An 18,154-nucleotide genomic window follows, 5' to 3' on the forward strand; every position below is an offset into this window, starting at 1 on the left:
AAAGGGTCCAAAATTGCTTTTATTTAGTGGTGGATAGAGGTAAGGATGACATCCCTGGAAAGCAATGGAATAAAGCACCAGATTGATGTAGGAGCTAAAAGGTGATAGGTTCCACTTAACATGAGCCTGGTGGTGCCTTGTGCCTGTGACACTTCTCTGGAGTTAGTGAGCTCTACCAGTTACATAAGAACTGAGTAAAATGTCCATGTGTTTTTTCACTAGGGACTGCAGACAGCTGGGCCAGTCATGTTGAACTAGGTCATACAGTCATGCTGAAACTGCTCAGTTTGAGCCTGCACTGTCCTTGTTTCCTGCCAAATCATTGCACAAGGTGCCCCACTCCCTCTCACCTATTTGCTTCTGCTGAAAATCACAATCTGAACAGGGAATAAAACATGCAAAGATTGAGTAAATGCTAATGATGCTTTATGGTAGATTTGCTAAATATACAGGTTGGAGATTTGAAGGTGGGAATAATTTTGCTCTTCAGTGGTGTCCTTATAACTTTCTTTCAGTACTTCTTATAGAAGTGATAGATTCAAGTAAAAAAGCTTTAACAGGGGGCCCATGCCAAGTAATGGACTGACTTGCACAGACTTTTTCCTTTTCACAATGCTACAATGCTACAATTTAGCAACAGCCCAGCAGTTACGGAGCAAGAGGGAGTTCTTGGGAGTTGTCAGAGGTGTGGTTTTTTTCTTGATTCAGTGAGACACTACAAAGGTCGTATTATCACAGAGAAACTGTGGCACATTCACAGGATATGTGGCTGTTCCTGTTGCAGTTGAAGGTGAGGCAATGTTGTGTATGTTTGCTATCCTTACCTTGGCTGTAGCCATCGTGTAATTGCAAGAGTAGGGGGGGTCTTCTGTCAGAAGACCCGGGCAAAAAAAGGCACCTTATTGCAGCAATACCGTGTGTGAAAATTGTTTCATGGCCATTCTTTTGATTTCCAGAGGAGCCTTTTGCTGAGGAACTGCAATTGCAGAATGCTTTGTCTTAGCCAAGCTCAAGAGAGGGAGAAGGAGTAGTTGCCCTTGGCTGTGCTGCCTAGCAATCTGGGCATACCATCAAGAAAAACAAGCCTATTTAAGAAGGAGTAGGACAGCAGTAATTTTCTTAATTTTGTTTTTAGAGAGAAGCAACAAGTGGGTAGATTTGAATGGTCAGTGAGTTACTGAACTTTGGCTGTAAAAGGCAGATGCAGTAGTTAATTCTCAGTGTACTGAAAGGGTTGGGGCAAAATAGGCAACATTTAGAATAACCACAGTTTCTAGCTGCAGAGAGTAGAGCTTCAGCTTATGTGAGGGAGACAGGATGAATTAGGAGACTTGGTATGTTATTGGTATGTTATCTAAATCAAAACTGAAGTCACAATAATACTGTTTTAAATTCTTCTGGTCTGTTTTCTTTCACTGTGAAATATATAATTTGTGTGTGCTGTACTCCTGGGACAGGATAACTTCTGCACTGGTCATAATAACTGGCTCATTCTTTTCCTCAACACACTTAATTCCCCTTTGCCCTCTACATTTTAGCATGGCCTGCAAAAGCAATTCTGTAAAGCAAGAGCTGGTGTTTATGAGGGAATATGTATTCACACGGTACTGCTGGCACTGACAGTAGCAGTGGCAGTGTTTGCATTGCTTTACTTCGTGACATTCTGCACTAAAATAATCCAAAAGGAGGCTGAGGGAAGAGAATGATGTTGGTCAAGTCCAAGAGCTGTGCATACAAGAGCCCTGATTTTCTACAGTTGTGTGCTATGACCGTGCCAGCACTTTGTGCCCATCAGCAAGATCTGTGCTCCCTCTCGTGGCAGATTCTCACCAGTAACTCCATCGTAACTCATCGCTGTTAGTGCCAAAATGTGCTTATGCTTAGCTGTGAGAAGGAGCTGGTTTCCAAACAATGCTACTACATAACAAACTTAATAGACTTAGGAACACAAATAGCACTGAATTCTCTTTTTTATTGACATTGGGGGAGAAAAATCTTTCACCATCTGATTGACCGAAGTTTGCCAAATAAAAATAGACAAAACAAATGTTTATGTACGTGCAAACATTGCAGATCAAACTGCTAAAAGAAATAACTAAAAGACAGGTCTTGAGCTAAGATCAAGCAGCAGAAAAATAGCAAATAGGTAATGACTATTAAGTAGGTCTTACTTTGAAACTTCCCATTTAAACAAAGAATAAACAACAATAACACCACCAAATAAAGCCACAGCAGGTAATAGTTGCTCTTCTAAACTTTTATACACTATATATTAATCACTCTGTCTTTCAGTTATTTCCTCTGATAAAACTGACTTCTGTGAAGTCTCAGCAAGGCCATCTTGGCTAAAAGCATAACGTTAGACAGGAGCCTGTCTAATGCCCTGTTAGAATGAAGAAATGGTGGGGGTTGGCTTCTCTTTTATTTCTTTTTCTTTGCTGAATATATCTGGAAATAAGAATCTGATTCTATGCAAATATTAGATTTACTTTTCCAATGCTGGCTGGTGTTTGAAGATCCTGGAACAAAAAGGTGGCTCTTGGTACAGCAAGATTCCTCTTGGTCCGCAGGTAACATAGAAGAAAGTTTTTGGTTTTTTTGTACAAATCATGTTTTATTAAATTGATTTTTATTTTTTTATAAACAGTTCTTCTGGGTTTGTTTGTTTGTTTTTAAGAGATGAGCCATCATGGTGCGTCTCTGTAGGTATCTAACATTTCCATTTTGTCTTTAGAGGTCCTTTTTGGCTTCAGTTCCAGGTTATGTCATTCTGTTATACATCATCAGAGGCAGGTGTTCAGCTTTAAATATTGACAGATTTTTCTCAGTAGGAACATGTTGAAGCTTCTAACTCTGCTAAACATATTCATTTGACTGTTACAATCCAAAAACTGTAAAAATGGTGGAATGGAAAGATACAAACAGTATTATTGACACTGTATTGTCAAATGTTTGCACTGAGACCCCATGTACCATAGATTTTATTTTTAAAAAATCATATTTATATCCATTTACATAAGACTTACACATTTTAAAAGAAATACATACACAGTAAATACGTAAATGTCTAGTATTTTACAGTAAAACAGATGTAACAATGTAAAGATGAGTGGCTTCATTTGATAAAAGCTTTGGATGTGCACTACTGTCAAATTTTTGATGACAGAGATGCTGAAAAAAGGGGGAAATTGTTTTGTTTTCTTTTTTTTAGTAATTTAGTTATTCTTCATTCTTGTTTTAAACTAACCAGTACATGAAAGGAACATCATATCTGTTTGTATGATAAACCTTATGTGTTCTCTTCCCTATTAACCTGTTCTTGCAAAGAGTTTTAATGCTCTTTTCCTAAGTAGCGGTAGTGCACTTCAGGTAAAGTAGAAGAAAGAGATGACATCTAAGAGAAAAAGATAAACATTAATTAGCGAGATTCTATGATTCTAATTCAGTCTAAAGTGCAATGACAAGAGAAAATATAGCACTAAGTAAGTATTTTAGTAACTAAGTTACTAAAACATGGGTTTGGAGTATTCATGGCAGGCATGCATTTGTTCAGTTTTAGATCTGCAACATAAACTTACTAATAATTAATTTTAATCTTTTACTAATTGTCCTCAGTCAACACAGATTGCTGCTTATGTTCATTCTGTAGTTGTTTTCCTGCTATTTTGGTTCAGCACTGGAATTAGTTTCTTGCATCTGGAGATCTTTTCCTGTTTGGCACAAGGCTAAACACACATTTTTCCATGTGCAGACCTTGCACAGCTGATGTACTTTGTAGTTCTTCTTCCTAGTTCACTGAGCTTGACAGCATTTACCTTTTTCACCCTGATAGTTTCTTTGCTATGGACCAGCTGCTTCCTGATTATCATTCTCATCTTTTTGGAATGCTGCCTCTCCATTTGTCTTAATAAATTCTCTTTGGAAGCCTTGGTAAAATACATAACTGATTTTGCTACATCTCCTTTAGTATTTCATTAGAATAAAAGTTAAAGTAATATGTTCTATTGCTCCAGCCCGTGGCAAGAAATCTGTCCTGAATGACCCTTTCTGACTTAGCAATGACAAATGTTTTAGAAGTTAAAGGTGTTGGGAAAGCTTGGATATTATGAATGCCAAATCCACTGGCTGTGTAAAGGCATTGCAGCTGCTCAGCTGGGCCACCACATCTAGCCACCACAGCAGAAAGCTTGATGTGTCCTGTGTCTCTAGTAAATTTCTTAACAACATTAAATGGCCAGCACCAGCAGCCTTAATTGTTCTTAAATTTCTGATACTGAGTGCACTAAAATAGGCCTGTGCAAAGTATGCTCATGTAACTGTTCTGAGAATGTCTGCTCATGGTTTCTGGCAGCTCATTGTGCTTTCAAAAAATGTTCAAAAAAAACCCCACCTGAAATGCAATTTGAAAGCATATGAATGGGACACAGCTGCTCTGAAGAAACACTATAAATACACAGAAAGGTTGTACCAAACTGATGTTGTTGGCATAAACTGTTTTGAAATACAAGCCTTTGACAATCTGTGTAAAAGAACGTCTCTTACTCACAAGAGTAGCAGAATGCAAGAATCTGCAGCCTGCTGTGATCAGTGGCCATCTGCATTTGTTCCACATGTAATCTCTTTTCCACTTTCTTTTAGGCCTGCTCTGGAGGCATGTTCTCCTTTACCATATGAAAAACGCCCTTATCTCGCTATTGTGTGGCAGCTTGTCCAGCTATCCCTCCCCTCTGCTGCTTAGTTCCTGGTTCTGTGTATGCAGATGCTATATCAGAGTATCACAGCTGCTGATGGAGTCTAGGAAAGGTGTCACAAAAGCCTGGGTCTCAGTCTAAGCTGGATCTGGAAAATTTCAGGAGGCATGTTGTAATGAATAATCTTCCCTTTTGTCCAAGTATCAATCAGCTGCTTTCATGGAGAAACTGTTAGGAAGTGTGCTGACAAAATCCTGAAAACTCCTCTGTTGCACTTCAATCTGATATTCCCCTCTATAGGCAGTTTCTGTTTATGAATTCATTCTTCAGTTACATGCAATCTGTTTTAAATTTTCAAGTATCATATAGTAGTGATGGAAATATTTTCCCTGCATGTTGTTTGGTTGGTTGGTTGGTTTTTGTTTTGGGTTGGTTTTTTTTTTGTTTTTGGGGAGGGGGAGGGCTGGGGTGTTGTTTTGATTTTCTATATAATGTACTGGAATCCAAAATTACTATAACTTGCTTTTTGGTTTTTAACCTGCATGACATTTTGAAATTGCCCTTACAGAAAGTGCATATACTAAAGAACTAACTCACATCATCTTGTTTCTTCTCTAAAAGGAATATATGGTAAATGAGAAGAGAAATAGTAGTACATTACTGTCAGTTAACCCCATATTTACATAATTAGCCTTTACAATGTAGATGCAAATTTGATATCCTTATAGATGTCTCAAGCATTTAACATTAGGATGTAATTGGCAGGACAGTGGACAAGCAGCAAGTATTTATGTACTTGAAACACTACTAATACTCCAATAGAAGTTGAAGTTAACTTGTATAGCTTGTATAACTTTATATGCACATCTTTTTGCTCAAAGTACATGCCTTCCATATATATACATCTAGTGCCAGAAAAGTCTGCTACTTTACTTTTGTTTGTGCTTTGCTACTTTTTTAGATACCTTAATATAGTGGGAATAAATAGTTTGGATTATTTAAAATTAATTTTTGTTAGCATATCGGTTTTCCATTTCTGCCTTTCTGCTCTCTCTTCAAGCCTCACCTCAAGTGCCTGGCCCATTACTGTTGGCCTAAGACATAGCTTGGTCATGCTTTATTGCTTCCAACATTCCCATTCTGAAGCACATAGAAAAGCTTTGTATCTCTGCCTTCAGTTTCTGTCACCACTGAAGCCTGTGAGAGTCCTGTCACTGACTTACTGATACAATACTGTGCTCAAATCTATACATGCATACACATAAAAAAATTTCAACAGTTCATGCACTTCATCATCATATTTGTAGAATCAGCTGCTAAACTTTCCTTTTCAGAAAAAACAAACCAAAACAAAACCAACAAATAACCACACCTCCCCAGGCTTATTTTTTCAGAGGTGGCTCAAAGAGTTCCCTTTTTTACTGAGGGTAAGGTTTTATACTCTTGCAGCCTTTCGAAGGTCTGAAGATCTATGAAGTAAGGCTCATGTCATCAGGAGGATCCTGAACAATCTACTTTTCCCACTGTTAACATGTGCTATTCCTAAGCATTTTTTCAACCTACACAGAGTTAGTAAAACCTTGATGGCCCCAAGTCTTTCCCAGTCTTAGGAATCAAAACAAAAAACCAACCTGCTTGTCTTGCCTACAATATGCAGCAGCTATTGAAGCATGTTTGATGCCTGATGAGGTTTTGGTGATATTCAAATTTTTTTTCCAGCTGCCTTGTAATTCCTCAGGTAACTAAATGAAAACTGTTTTACTGAGAAAATACTAGGATAAAATGGTGTCATATTGATGTAAGTACTCATCATGTGTGTATTTTTTCCAAAAGCTGCGATAAATTAGAAAACTGTATTTCTACAGAACTCTGGAACAGTGACTCTGTGATATTCATAGTCACACTCAAAAGATATATGGTGAAAAATTTAGCATGAATTCCAATACTAAATCTGATCCAAAGTTGCATCCAGCTCAGGTTATCCTTTCTTTGTCAATTCTGAATGATTTGAGAAGCGCAGGAACCTCTGTAATAGATAAATTTTCAAGATTTTCTGTATGGGTAAGTCTTTTTTTAACTTTATGCAGCTACCTGATGCTCTAAATTGAGACATAGCTTTAATTAGATTTAAAAAAGAAAAAGTAAATCTCTTCTTCTTTGCTAGCATTGCTCCCCAAACCAGCTCCTAGCAGATCTCTTTAAGGTTCTCATGAAGTAAGTTCATTCCCTGTGCCTTCTCCCCAAAATATGGTTGGTAGTGTCCTTTGGACTTAAGACTGTTGTCATGACCCAATGAGCAGCCTAGCAAACCCTTAATTATGTGCTCTGCTCCCTGCTGGTTCGTGCTTGGATAATGTGGGGTAGTGTACAGTTACAAAGAGCTTTCATGATGGCCCCTACAGAATACTCACAACAATTCAGTGCTGGCTTCTTTGCTAGGCCTTGTCAGCATGAGTATGTGCGAACTGTTGAGCTGTCTAACCTCTGCAGTCGTGATGAAGCAACTGCAAATTAGGAAGGAAAAAAAAAGGAAACAAACCAGAACCTTTTTAGAATCATCAATAAAATATATCAGTCTGTTTACCACTGGAATGGTGACTGTTAAATTGCTCTGTGGCTTTCTCTAATGTGATCTGGGCATGGCTTAGTTCAAAACTCAGCACTTCTTCATGGCTGGTGTACTGCTGGAGTCTGTCTAAAGTGAATACAGTTTAAAACTCAATTTTATCCTTATTTTGTTGGAAGTCCTAATGCTCTTACTTATCATGCTCTTTAAATACTATTGTGTTCTTACTGCTGGGAGATAGGAAGCCAAATCCTGGATGAAGATATAGGTCTTTAAAATTACTTTCCTTTAAATCTACTGAGTTCAGTATACCCGGCTCAAGAATTAACTGTCTGGAAGACCTCAAGTAAATCACTAAATCTGTCTTGTGCCTTAGTTCCACATCTGTAAAATGAGAATATCATCTCACACATCATATCGTGACTGGAAGATGAAATCCATTAATGTTTATAATGTTCTAAAGTTTATAAGGTTATATATATATATGTATATATATATACACTGCTGTAATGTGGGCTGTGGAAATGCTATGGAAGGTAGGAGTCAATGGAATTCAGCGATGCAATCAGTAAATTATTCCATCTGTAACTACAGCTATAAAGTACTGTTTTTAAGGGTGAGAAACTTTAATGGAATTTAGATGGCTTTAAGGGAATTTAGGTGGCAATACTGTCATACCAAGTTCATTGTCAAGTTACAGGATGTAATCTTTACAAGCCAGTGTACTAAATTGTTTGTAGACCTAAATCCTGTCTGATGATGAAGTAAATGGCAGTATTTTAAATGGGGCAGTCTGTATACTAATATTTCTCAGAACTTCAGGCAGGTATACTAGGCTTTATCTTCCATATACCTGAAAGAATAGCCGTGATGGGATTTCTTTCCTCTGTCTGCTCTCTTACAATGGTTTTTAGATTTTACTTACTTTTTAATTCTGATCTGCTTGTTAATTTCCCTCTCATTTCTGAGTTAGTGTATCTTTTAGAAATCAAAAGATTTCCAGGGAAAATTAATACTGGTATATAGTAACTCAATTAGTGCCTGAATTTCAGTATTTTCTAACTACTCATCTCCCGGTGACTGTTAGCAGCTTCAGTTATTTGATGGTCAAGGCTAAGCTATTTAATTTAAAAATAGGAAAAGAAAGGTGATAGCCCTTTCTAATTGCATTCTCTAAAACACACTCCATCTGCTGGAGAGGTTAAAAGGATGAAAAATTTGCTTAGATATTATATTCAGTCTAATTGAAAGTTAGTAAATTAATTCTTCTCTTTCTGATTGCTTCTTTTACAGATGTAGAATAGTGAGATGCCCATTTTTTTGTATTTTAAATAAACACTGTCAACTGAAGCAAACCTGAAAAAATCAATAATATGCCAAGTCAGTGCTTTTCCATTCCCTAATTCAACTTTCCCGGACTCGGTTCATCCTAGTTAAATGAACACAGTTGTGGTGCAAGACAGACATGCATTAAATCAACTTGGCATGCCAGGACGAGCCTCGTGCTTTCCAAGAGGAGTGCAGAAACGAGCTCGTACCGTCACTGGGCATTTTCCGCGACTGGCCTGATGTGGTGGTGAGCCGGAACCCGGCCGGCAGCGTTTCGGAGGCGCCTGGCATCATGCTGATCCCGTGAACCTCACGTGGAGGGAACTGCCGTCGCCAGGAGGGGCCGCGCCTGAAGTTCTTGTCATCGCTCTGCCAACACAGAGTTGTGTTTGATAAAGCAAAAGGAAACTTTCTGATTAACTATCCTGCTGTGTGCTATCTCTGCCACTGCCCAATGTATTCCATAGCAACTACCCTGCTCTGTTGCACTGCAGCCAGTCACTGTAACGTTTGAGACATGCTTGTAAAAGTAAAAGCTTTAGAAATATTAAATGCTGGGGTGGAAATCTCTTCTTAAATCTTTGGCTCGATATAGGCAAGGGGTTTAGTATCAGCTAAAGTAGAACTTTCTTACATAGTGACAGAAAGTGGTTTGTTATTGCATTAGGAAGCTTACATAAAGTACTAAAAAAGGATTAAACACTCATGTGCATGCACAGAATTCATAGGCATCTGACATTTTCAGCAAGTCCTTAAAAATTTTATTTCTCAGAAAATAGAGAAGTAGTGCAGAATAGTGCCGAAGTCCAAGACTTAAACATTTTTGCACTGGACTCTTATGTTAAGATAAATAATTTCCATAGTTGGATTTGAGATTCCTCTTCCCAGAAAACTGCCCCAAATCACGCTCTATTAGTATTGATTAACTTTGAAGAACTTTGAAAAAAAACAATAAAGAACAAACCGCAAATCTACTTTTCTTCTTTATTTTTAAAAAAGTTGTGTCATAAAAAATAGACTGCACGGGCATCCCACCCACACACATTCTCCACCACCTGCTCTGGCCAGCAAAACTTCCACTCCATTCTGCATGTTTCCTCTCTGGAAAATGTTCATCTTAAGGTAAGAGTGCAGTGTCAGATTTAGCATCTGAGATGACACAAATATGTAGCCAAACTGAGGTTACTTTAAAAACCTTGATGGGTATTCCTGAGTTTTTGGTTTTTTTAAGTTGTAACTGACTCTTTTTAACAATGTGAAAATTAACATCTCTTCATGCATTCAATTTAATGTTTTACTGTGATATTTTATAAATACTGAAAATAAAATTAATTACTTCCTCAAGTCGTCTTTCAGTTCCTAGTGCTAAAAGGTTGTTGTATTCTCTCTCAAGGATCTGCCGTGCCTAGAGATACCAAAGTAAACAATTAAAATGGTTGAAGATGAATAAAAGATAATAATGGGTACAGATTAACCAGAAGTAGCATAAGCAAACTTGCCTGTGTGTTTTGTGTTGGAATCTGTAATAATAAAGCTAAACTGCTGTAGTCAAAGTTTTCATCCAGTGCTATAAGTGAGCCATGTACACCACTTTCTAGAATATTATTTGCATATTCTCGGAGGCCAATGGCTTGTATCCAGCGTATGACTCGATCATTGCTCCATACCAGCACATCTGTAAGGACATAACACCAGGTCAGTCTCCTGATACCTGATAACTTCCAAATTGTACAGGTGCATGTGTGTAGCTGTGCATGCACTGGGGATGTCTTACTGCTTTATTTCATACATACATTCACTATTCATATAGCTTTAGTACCTCCTATTCCAGAACTCTGCATGATTAACTATCTTCAAGTAATAATGTTTCCAAAGGAGAAATGTGCTTCCAGAGGGGATCTCCATAATGCAATTCCTTCCACTTCCTATATATACCTTTTCAACTTGCAGGCAAGATTTTACAGTGCAAAGGCACAGGAGAAATATCCATTCCTCAATGCTTCACTTGGGAGTTTTGTATTAAACATTTTGGGAGTTGTGTCAGCACCTATCATATACTAACATGCCATAAAATAAAAGATTAGTTCACAGTTTTAGAGACAAACTATTTTCAGTAAAGAAAGCTGGTAGAGTTAAGATCAATACCAATTATAAAGCTGAGGCAATAAAATGAGCTAGGAAACCATTTTTGAGGATTTGGCTGTTCTGAAAAAGTATTCTGCCCTGCCTGTAAATTAAAAAAAAAAAATCCTTATGCTAATCTTTGTAGTTGTAAGTGGGAAACATAGTACTGAGTTTTCTTTACTAAGTGATGAGGCTTCTTCCTGAACCTTTACAAGTCCAGCTGCTGTGGCTGCTCTGGGACGAGGATTTCTCCATTGCCTGGCTGAAAGCATCTTGCTTTTTGGGGTCAGGATCAGCTGAAACACGATGGCAGGCAGAGACCAAATCCCACCTGAGACCATGAATAACTGACCCATCCATGACAAGGTGAAGGAGGCTATGAATTCTTACCCTTCTATCAGAGCCAGCACTGAAGCCACAGCAGAATTTGAGACCAATACCCAATTCCCCTATGTCGGTCTCCAGCTAGACCCACTTGGCTGACTGGCACTGATGCCTGTACATCCAAGGCAGTCTGCATTACTGCATGCCATCATCTGCCTTGAGCAAATGTGCACTGTCACTGTAGCCCTTCAACTCTCTTTTTCAGCTCTCCTAATCAGCATCGTGCTTGAGAAGTGCTAACTGCTGTAGTCACTAGAGCTGGGAAAGCTCAAAGGAATCAAAGAATTCATTTCACATAGTTGAAAAAAACCCAGCCACCCTAATTGTTACATATAAAAAGAACCATGCAGTGAGCCTGCAACTGCTCTAGAGAGCTTTACACAGAAAAAAAATCTTCAGAATCAGCTGTGAAATCTAATAAGGCCAATTTTGTAAGGAACTATTCTTATGTACCAATCATCTGCCTCAGTGGTCACCCCTCCAAGCAGCTTTTTTTATGATACATTCTGATGTAAGAAATCCAAGGCAAAGGCTTTCAAAAGCTGGAGCATAGTGTTAGGGTCCTGAGTGCTCCCATTTTTTAGTGTTTCCCCCAGCACATCCCACTGAGCTGCACACTGTTTGGCCTTCTGCTTCTGAGCCTGAAAGAGTTTCAGGTAAGATCTATACCCAAAATTCAATTTAGCAAAATGTATGTGTCAAACCACCATTCAGAATTGCAGCCCCAATTTAGCAAAGTACTTAATTGTGCCTAATTTAAAGAGCTAGGATATGTCCTGAAGAAAGATGGACTTAGGTTAGTTTTGCTTAAAGCACATGCTTAAATGCTTTGCTAAAATGGCATGACAATGGGTTAACAGTGTGAAGCTTCAAAAGAAGAAACATTCCCAGTATTCATTCCCAGGAACTATCACCTTTTATTTCATGCTGACTCATTTCTCTTCGCTTTTCCAGTTCTTTTCTATCATAATTCAACCTCTTTAAACACATGATTCCATATTGCAAGCTTGTTCTGTTATTTAAAGAGAAACATTTACAGAGTTAATAAAGATAATTTTGAAAATGGGAACATTATGTAGGATGTATTTCCTGCACTTCACATGAGGTATTTCATAGTGCCCATGTCGGAAATCTTGAGAAGAGAGGGGAGAGAAAAAACAGTAAAAAAACTCCACAGACTTCAGGAATGAAATGGAAAAAACCAAAATGAGTATGTTTGAATAACTCTTTTAGCATAAGAACCCAAAGCATTAAAAGTAGTGTTCAGAAAAGGTCAGCCCTTGTGAGCTGTGAAATGTTTTGTCAAATCAGGCTTTAAAAAAAATGACAAATCAAACAGCATATTAAAAAGAAATCCACTTCTTGTCACATAAACCTCATTCTCCCTAAAGTTTAAATGCCCTTATTTCCATAATTCCCATTTAGCTTCCTAGCTATATCCCTAGGTAACCCAACAACTGTCACATTGCTTGTACTGTTAACAACTTTTATGTGCTACACACAATAGCTTTTCATTATTATGAGATCTCAGAGCTTTGAAGCTTAGTCTAACACTTTCTGATACTTCACACCACTTAAATTATTACTGTTTCTGTATTGTCAAGGGTCTATTGATATATTAATGGTTGCCTGCTCATTACGAAATTTATCTGTACGAGTATCTTGGTTTTGAGAGACATAATTGCAAAGTGGTTGCTGTTACTAAAGGAATCTCTCTCAATTCAGAATTCTGACAGTCCACCCTCTCTTTTCTGTGTGTTTTTCCATACCAAAACAACAGAAAATGTTTATTCTGTGCAGCACTGAGCACTAGAGCCGACACATAAGTATTTTTATAGGTGTAGTCTTTATGGCAACATACCGATGAAAACTATCCACCATTTTTAGGTGCACACGCAGATCTTTCTTTGTCAGGTGGTCTAACATCCTCGCATCTACCAGGCATTCCATGAAATAACTTCGGTACTGAGGTAAGCCCAGACTGGGGAGCCATTCGTTACCTATCCATTCATGGTTCATATCACCATAAGCCAGGGTCTACAGAGAGAAGAAAACAGAGAGGGAGAATAAATTCTTGAGTTTGTTCAAGACTACACCACAGACTGAGAATAAAATATGTCTAAAAGAAAAAAAAAAAAAAATTATGTTTAAAAAAAAAATATGCCTAAAAAAAAAGAGTAGTTCTGGTTTTGCTTTGTTTTAACATTGGAAGAGGGAGCCAATATAGCTAATATCTCATAGAGTGAGATATTTGTTATGGATACCAGTTTCGGCTGTTGTACCTTGTTTTCTTATGTAAGTTTTAAGGTATTTTTTTCAATTTTGAGATTTAAACGCAAGCAAACTTGTTACACAATCAAAATGTGTGTGTTTCATAATCTGACTTGCTTTCAATTGACCTTCTAGAATATTTATGCCAGGCAAAACCAGAACTGTGAACTGGTAATGCAACCATGGCTCCAGGGAATCCGCTGAGGCTTGTTACTGTTTGTGGGGAGAAGAATTTCATAAGTAGTTCATAAATAGGGTCTAATGAAACTTCATGGCTACACACCTGAAGTCCTTCAGAGACTAAAATTTAATTTCAGTTAATTGGCACTCAAGCTTACATTTACATGAGATATTTTCAGCTGTGAACAGTTTAAACCTAAATCCATCACATATGCAGAGCTCAAGAAATTAATTGAGATAGGGGCAAACCAGGTTCCTCGTAGAAACTAGTGCTCAGGCTTCATTGTTCAGCTAAAATTTCACTAGGGTGAGGAAGGAACTATATGAAAAATCCATGCATATTGAACTATTTTTATAGGAGTTACCCTATTAAGATGCAAAGTTAGTTTTTACAGCTCACTCTTGTTAATTATTTTGTATTATAAAATGGAACAAAGAACTAATAAATTGCAAGATTTACACTTCCTCAACAGGATTGTGCTCAGGATCATTTTCAAGCCTGACTATCTTTTTGGTTTTGTTTTTAATGTCATAAAAGACTAATGTAACTAAAGCTGGATGGATATATTATCTATGAGGGAAAATATAGACCCCTTATGTCTCATTCTTGTGAGATTTTGAAGAGAAAAGGAATGTCATCAGTAAAGACAGCAAAGTCCTGTAAGTGTGCATATATTAGAAAAAAATGTAAAATGTAGCTAATTGACAATTCTAACTAAATTATCCAATACTATTTGTAGACTGATACTAGGGTGTGACTTATACAAGTGTTCTAAAAAACCATTTGATGTAATTTAAAAAAAATTAGCTCTCAAATTCATAGCATATTTAATTGTCCTATTCTGAAAAATTAAGAAAATACTCTCTAAAATTCTAAACACAGTTTTAGATGGGAGATAGAATATGTCTCTGGAATGTAGTCTTTTCTTTTGTGAAAAATATTCACAATATATGTACCTCTTTCTGCTTAACCTAGCAAAACTGTCTGGAGAATATATTCTTTAAGAAGAACTCTAAAATACGTAAATCATAATTCAATCATTGAGATACTGTCACAATATTATATTCCACAACACATATTGATGCACCCAATTACATTATTATTAACTTTCAGTTTAAAAAAATCATGTGAAAGATCATACCTGAGCCCAACTGCCTTCTTCAGACTCTTTCTGTATTATCAGCAGGAAGTAATTAGTAAAGCAGGTAAAAAGACAACAAAAATTAGTTTTAAAAAGATGTAATTTTCATATGCATGTTAATGAAAAGGAAAATACACACATAAAGTGCACAAATAAAAAAACTCTGGCCAGTGGCAATGTTCTGGGCTTAACTACCTGAAAAATTATAAGACCAAGACCATAAAATGTAGCTGAGTTTTCAAGACAGAAAATCATGATGTCTTGTTGAAATTTGAAAGCATTATTTAAACATTCTTCAGAGTTTCACAATTAAAACACAAACATTTACTTAAAACTTTGGGCATTAGTGATGTTTTTGTTTCTAGTTTGATTTTGAAACATTCACACTAAAAAGCTGTCTTCTTGAGAATGTATTGTAAAGGAGCTTTTTACATAACGTTTTTTATGGAAAAGTCCTAATTGTACAGCTGGCCAGTTAAACAGGATCAACTCTACTTCTTGTCAGTTCAGTGCTGTTATATTTGCTTTTATCTTTACCAACAATCATGAAATTGGAAATTAGCTTAGTTTAAAAAAAATACTGATGAGAATTGGCTTCCTTACTGCTGATGAGAAAATTTTAAATATTATAACAAGCATAAAAGTAAAAAAAATAATTCCTTATAGCTCCAGTAGCTCTCTCACCATTTACAGATTGGGCTGACTACGAAGTTTTCCAAACTAAAGATCATTTTTTTTCAGAGGTCTCACTGGAGCACGGAATCATGATTTATAAGCACCTTTATGGAGCTGTTATATATAATGTTAACAACCAAAACCTAAAATAACATCCATTGTGAACTGAATAAAAAATTAGTCTTACTTTACTGTTAAGGGAGAGGTTTGACAAAAACCAATAAATAAATGACACTCTCCATGCACCTGAAATCAAAGATCATAAATACCCAAGTATGGACAAGAAAGACTCAGCATTACTGAAAACATGAAGTTGTGTAGTGCACCATTCTCAAGCCTTTTCTTATTTCTTTCTATGTCAGCAAATACAAAACACCACTTAGAAAAAGAGGGAGTAGATTACAGGGGAAATGTTGCACCATGACAATTTCATTCAATTAAATGAGGTTTCACAGTGGCACTGGAACTTTTTATACTCAAAAAGTCCAATACTTGTTTTAGGGTCACGCAATTTTTGTGATGGTAATACCATTTATAAATTCTTTTGCTGAAAGATAACGTAACTGTTCTTTAAATTCAGTTTCATTACTCCCTGGAAAATTTTAATGGCATGCTTTGGGAAACATCCTACAGAAGATATGGCATAATGAAATAAAAAAAAATCAGGAACAAGCCTATCCTCTTTTGAACACTGAAATTTTAAGTGGAAGTGGAATGACTAACCGTTTTAGCTGGAGCAGCAAGATTTTCCATTTCTTCATGGGTCACCCAAACATTGCCTGAGGGCTACAGACAAGGCCCACAGGAAGGCAGGTGGGATCCACATTAGGTAAGCAGTGGTAAAGAAGAAAGGCAGCACCACTGTAAGTTAACAGCGCATCACCATCAGCACAACCACGTTCTTGCCTCTACCGAGCTGCAACTAGAGACAACTTTAGACAACTTGGTTTGTATCTTTCATTAGCAGCTTCTGAACAGATGTGATGGAGTATTACAACTAGAACTGATGGATGAAATCCGGCAGAGCACTGCCACAAAGGAAAGGATAACAATTAAACCTGCATTTCATAAACAACTGGCAAATGCAACCTTTAGCTCACAGCTCTGTGCAGAGCTAAGCTTCAGCTCCCAAAGATCTTCCAGACTAATTATTTTCTGCACAAATCACATTCCCATATTGTAATCTAAATAATGAAAACTTCTACCATGTTTTTGTGAATCAAAAATTTCAAGATAATTCACTTCCGAAACTATTCGTTCTCATCCTATTTTTCATCAAATGAATACTAGGACAATGAGGAGAGTCTGGGAAGGCACATGGATGTGTGCTATGTTTTCTGGAGATCTGAGATCAATTGACTCCTTTCCTGAGAAAGAGGGAAAACAGAAAGACTGGGGACTCAGAAATGCACATTCCAGGGCAGCTTTGTGTGCAGTTACTCAGGCAGAATTAAAAAAACAAGGCAAAAGTATTCCCAATGTTTTTAGCTTGAACATAATATTCTCTCCCTTCATAAGCTTTTATGCTTTTATGCTCTTAAAATGATAATTAATTTTGTGTAGTAATTAAAACATCATATCAAGTCTTCATTGCTTTACTTTGGTAAAATCCACTACAATTCATAATATTACCATGGTAATGACACACAAAACTGTTTTCAGGGAAGAAAGTATCAGACAGTGAACAACAATATTTAAAGAATATGAGCAACATGAAGACAAAAGGGCACTCAATAACAGTATTAGTGCTGTTGCCGAGTTGCTTATGTAGCCCAGTGGATCCAGTGCCTCACAAAGATATCTGAATTCCAATTTCCACCAAAAGATTCCCCATAAATTTAATGAAAACAACATATTACAAAATATAAATATTATTAACATTATCATTATTATTATTGCCTTGCTAGTAGGAATCTGAGCTACACTACTTGAGCAGTAGTCTTTGTCCTTCGCTTCTATGCCATGTTTGCCATCTGATCAAGACTGTTTTGTTAGCCTCCATCACATCTTTCATTGCCATTACCATCAGCATATCTCAGCATTAAAAACTTCCCTTCTGTTGTCTTGTCACTTTTTGGCCTATTTTTCCTGCTTTTTATATATAGCACTTTCATTCTATTCTTACTCTCCCCTGGTTTATTTCCTTGCTCTTTTTGATATAGTCCCCTTTCCTTTCAGACTTGTATCTCTGTGTATCTTTACTTGCTTCCCTCCTTTCTCCCACCACTTTCTCTTCCTTCCTCACTGGATGCACAGGCTCCACTTCTGCTTTCCAGATGCTCCCCTCTCACCTCCAATCACCGCTTCTCTTAAAATCATGAAGAACCTAAATCCAGCTGACTTACGTTAGATAACATTTGAAAGGGTGCAAAAAGGGGAAATGGGAAAAAGACTCAAAAGTTTTTTCCTACATAACCTCTCCCAACACGTGCCTCCCCTCCACCCCAAAAAAAGAAATAAAGAAAGAGAACAAACAAACAAAAAAAGAGAAACGCAATCTGATTAGGCTGGTACAGATGATTTGAAGGAACAGAAAGGCAAAAATAAAGGCAAAATTACAAATAAGTTGCTCCATACTGATTTGGATAACATCAAGGATAATCAAAACAATGACTTAAAAAAAATAAGAATATCTGATAAAAAAAAAAATCAGCAATCAACAATCAAGCAGGTGATGAACAGGTAGTTCTGAGCCTTTATTAGACAGTTCTCACTGATTGTGGAGTGTGTGTTATCATAGAGTCACTCTGATGCTACAAAAGTTTTTCTGCAGACTCCTGTAGAGTGAAATG

The 18,154-nt window shown here is 37.0% G+C and overlaps 1 protein-coding gene across 13 annotated transcripts in view; it reads right to left on the reverse strand.

Moving 5' to 3' along the window:
- Positions 1-1,952: 1,952 nt before the first annotated feature.
- The window catches only part of PPFIA2 (PTPRF interacting protein alpha 2), a 283,735-nt gene continuing 267,533 nt past the window's right edge, over positions 1,953-18,154 (reverse strand). For all 13 annotated transcript variants that reach the window (XM_015628393.3, XM_015628390.3, XM_015628392.3 and 10 more), the window contains 9 exons: positions 16,086-16,148; positions 14,688-14,717; positions 12,956-13,131; positions 12,009-12,106; positions 10,086-10,261; positions 9,923-9,991; positions 8,796-8,955; positions 7,103-7,195; positions 1,953-3,394 (listed from right to left, as the gene is read on the reverse strand). In XM_015628393.3, the coding sequence (XP_015483879.1) occupies positions 7,137-7,195; positions 8,796-8,955; positions 9,923-9,991; positions 10,086-10,261; positions 12,009-12,106; positions 12,956-13,131; positions 14,688-14,717; positions 16,086-16,148 (831 nt within the window). In that variant the 3' untranslated portion in view covers positions 1,953-3,394; positions 7,103-7,136. The remainder of the gene's footprint in view (positions 3,395-7,102; positions 7,196-8,795; positions 8,956-9,922; positions 9,992-10,085; positions 10,262-12,008; positions 12,107-12,955; positions 13,132-14,687; positions 14,718-16,085; positions 16,149-18,154) is intronic.

The sequence above is a fragment of the Parus major genome, chromosome 1A (genome assembly GCF_001522545.3).
Source record: "Parus major isolate Abel chromosome 1A, Parus_major1.1, whole genome shotgun sequence".
Taxonomy (NCBI): domain Eukaryota; kingdom Metazoa; phylum Chordata; class Aves; order Passeriformes; family Paridae; genus Parus; species Parus major.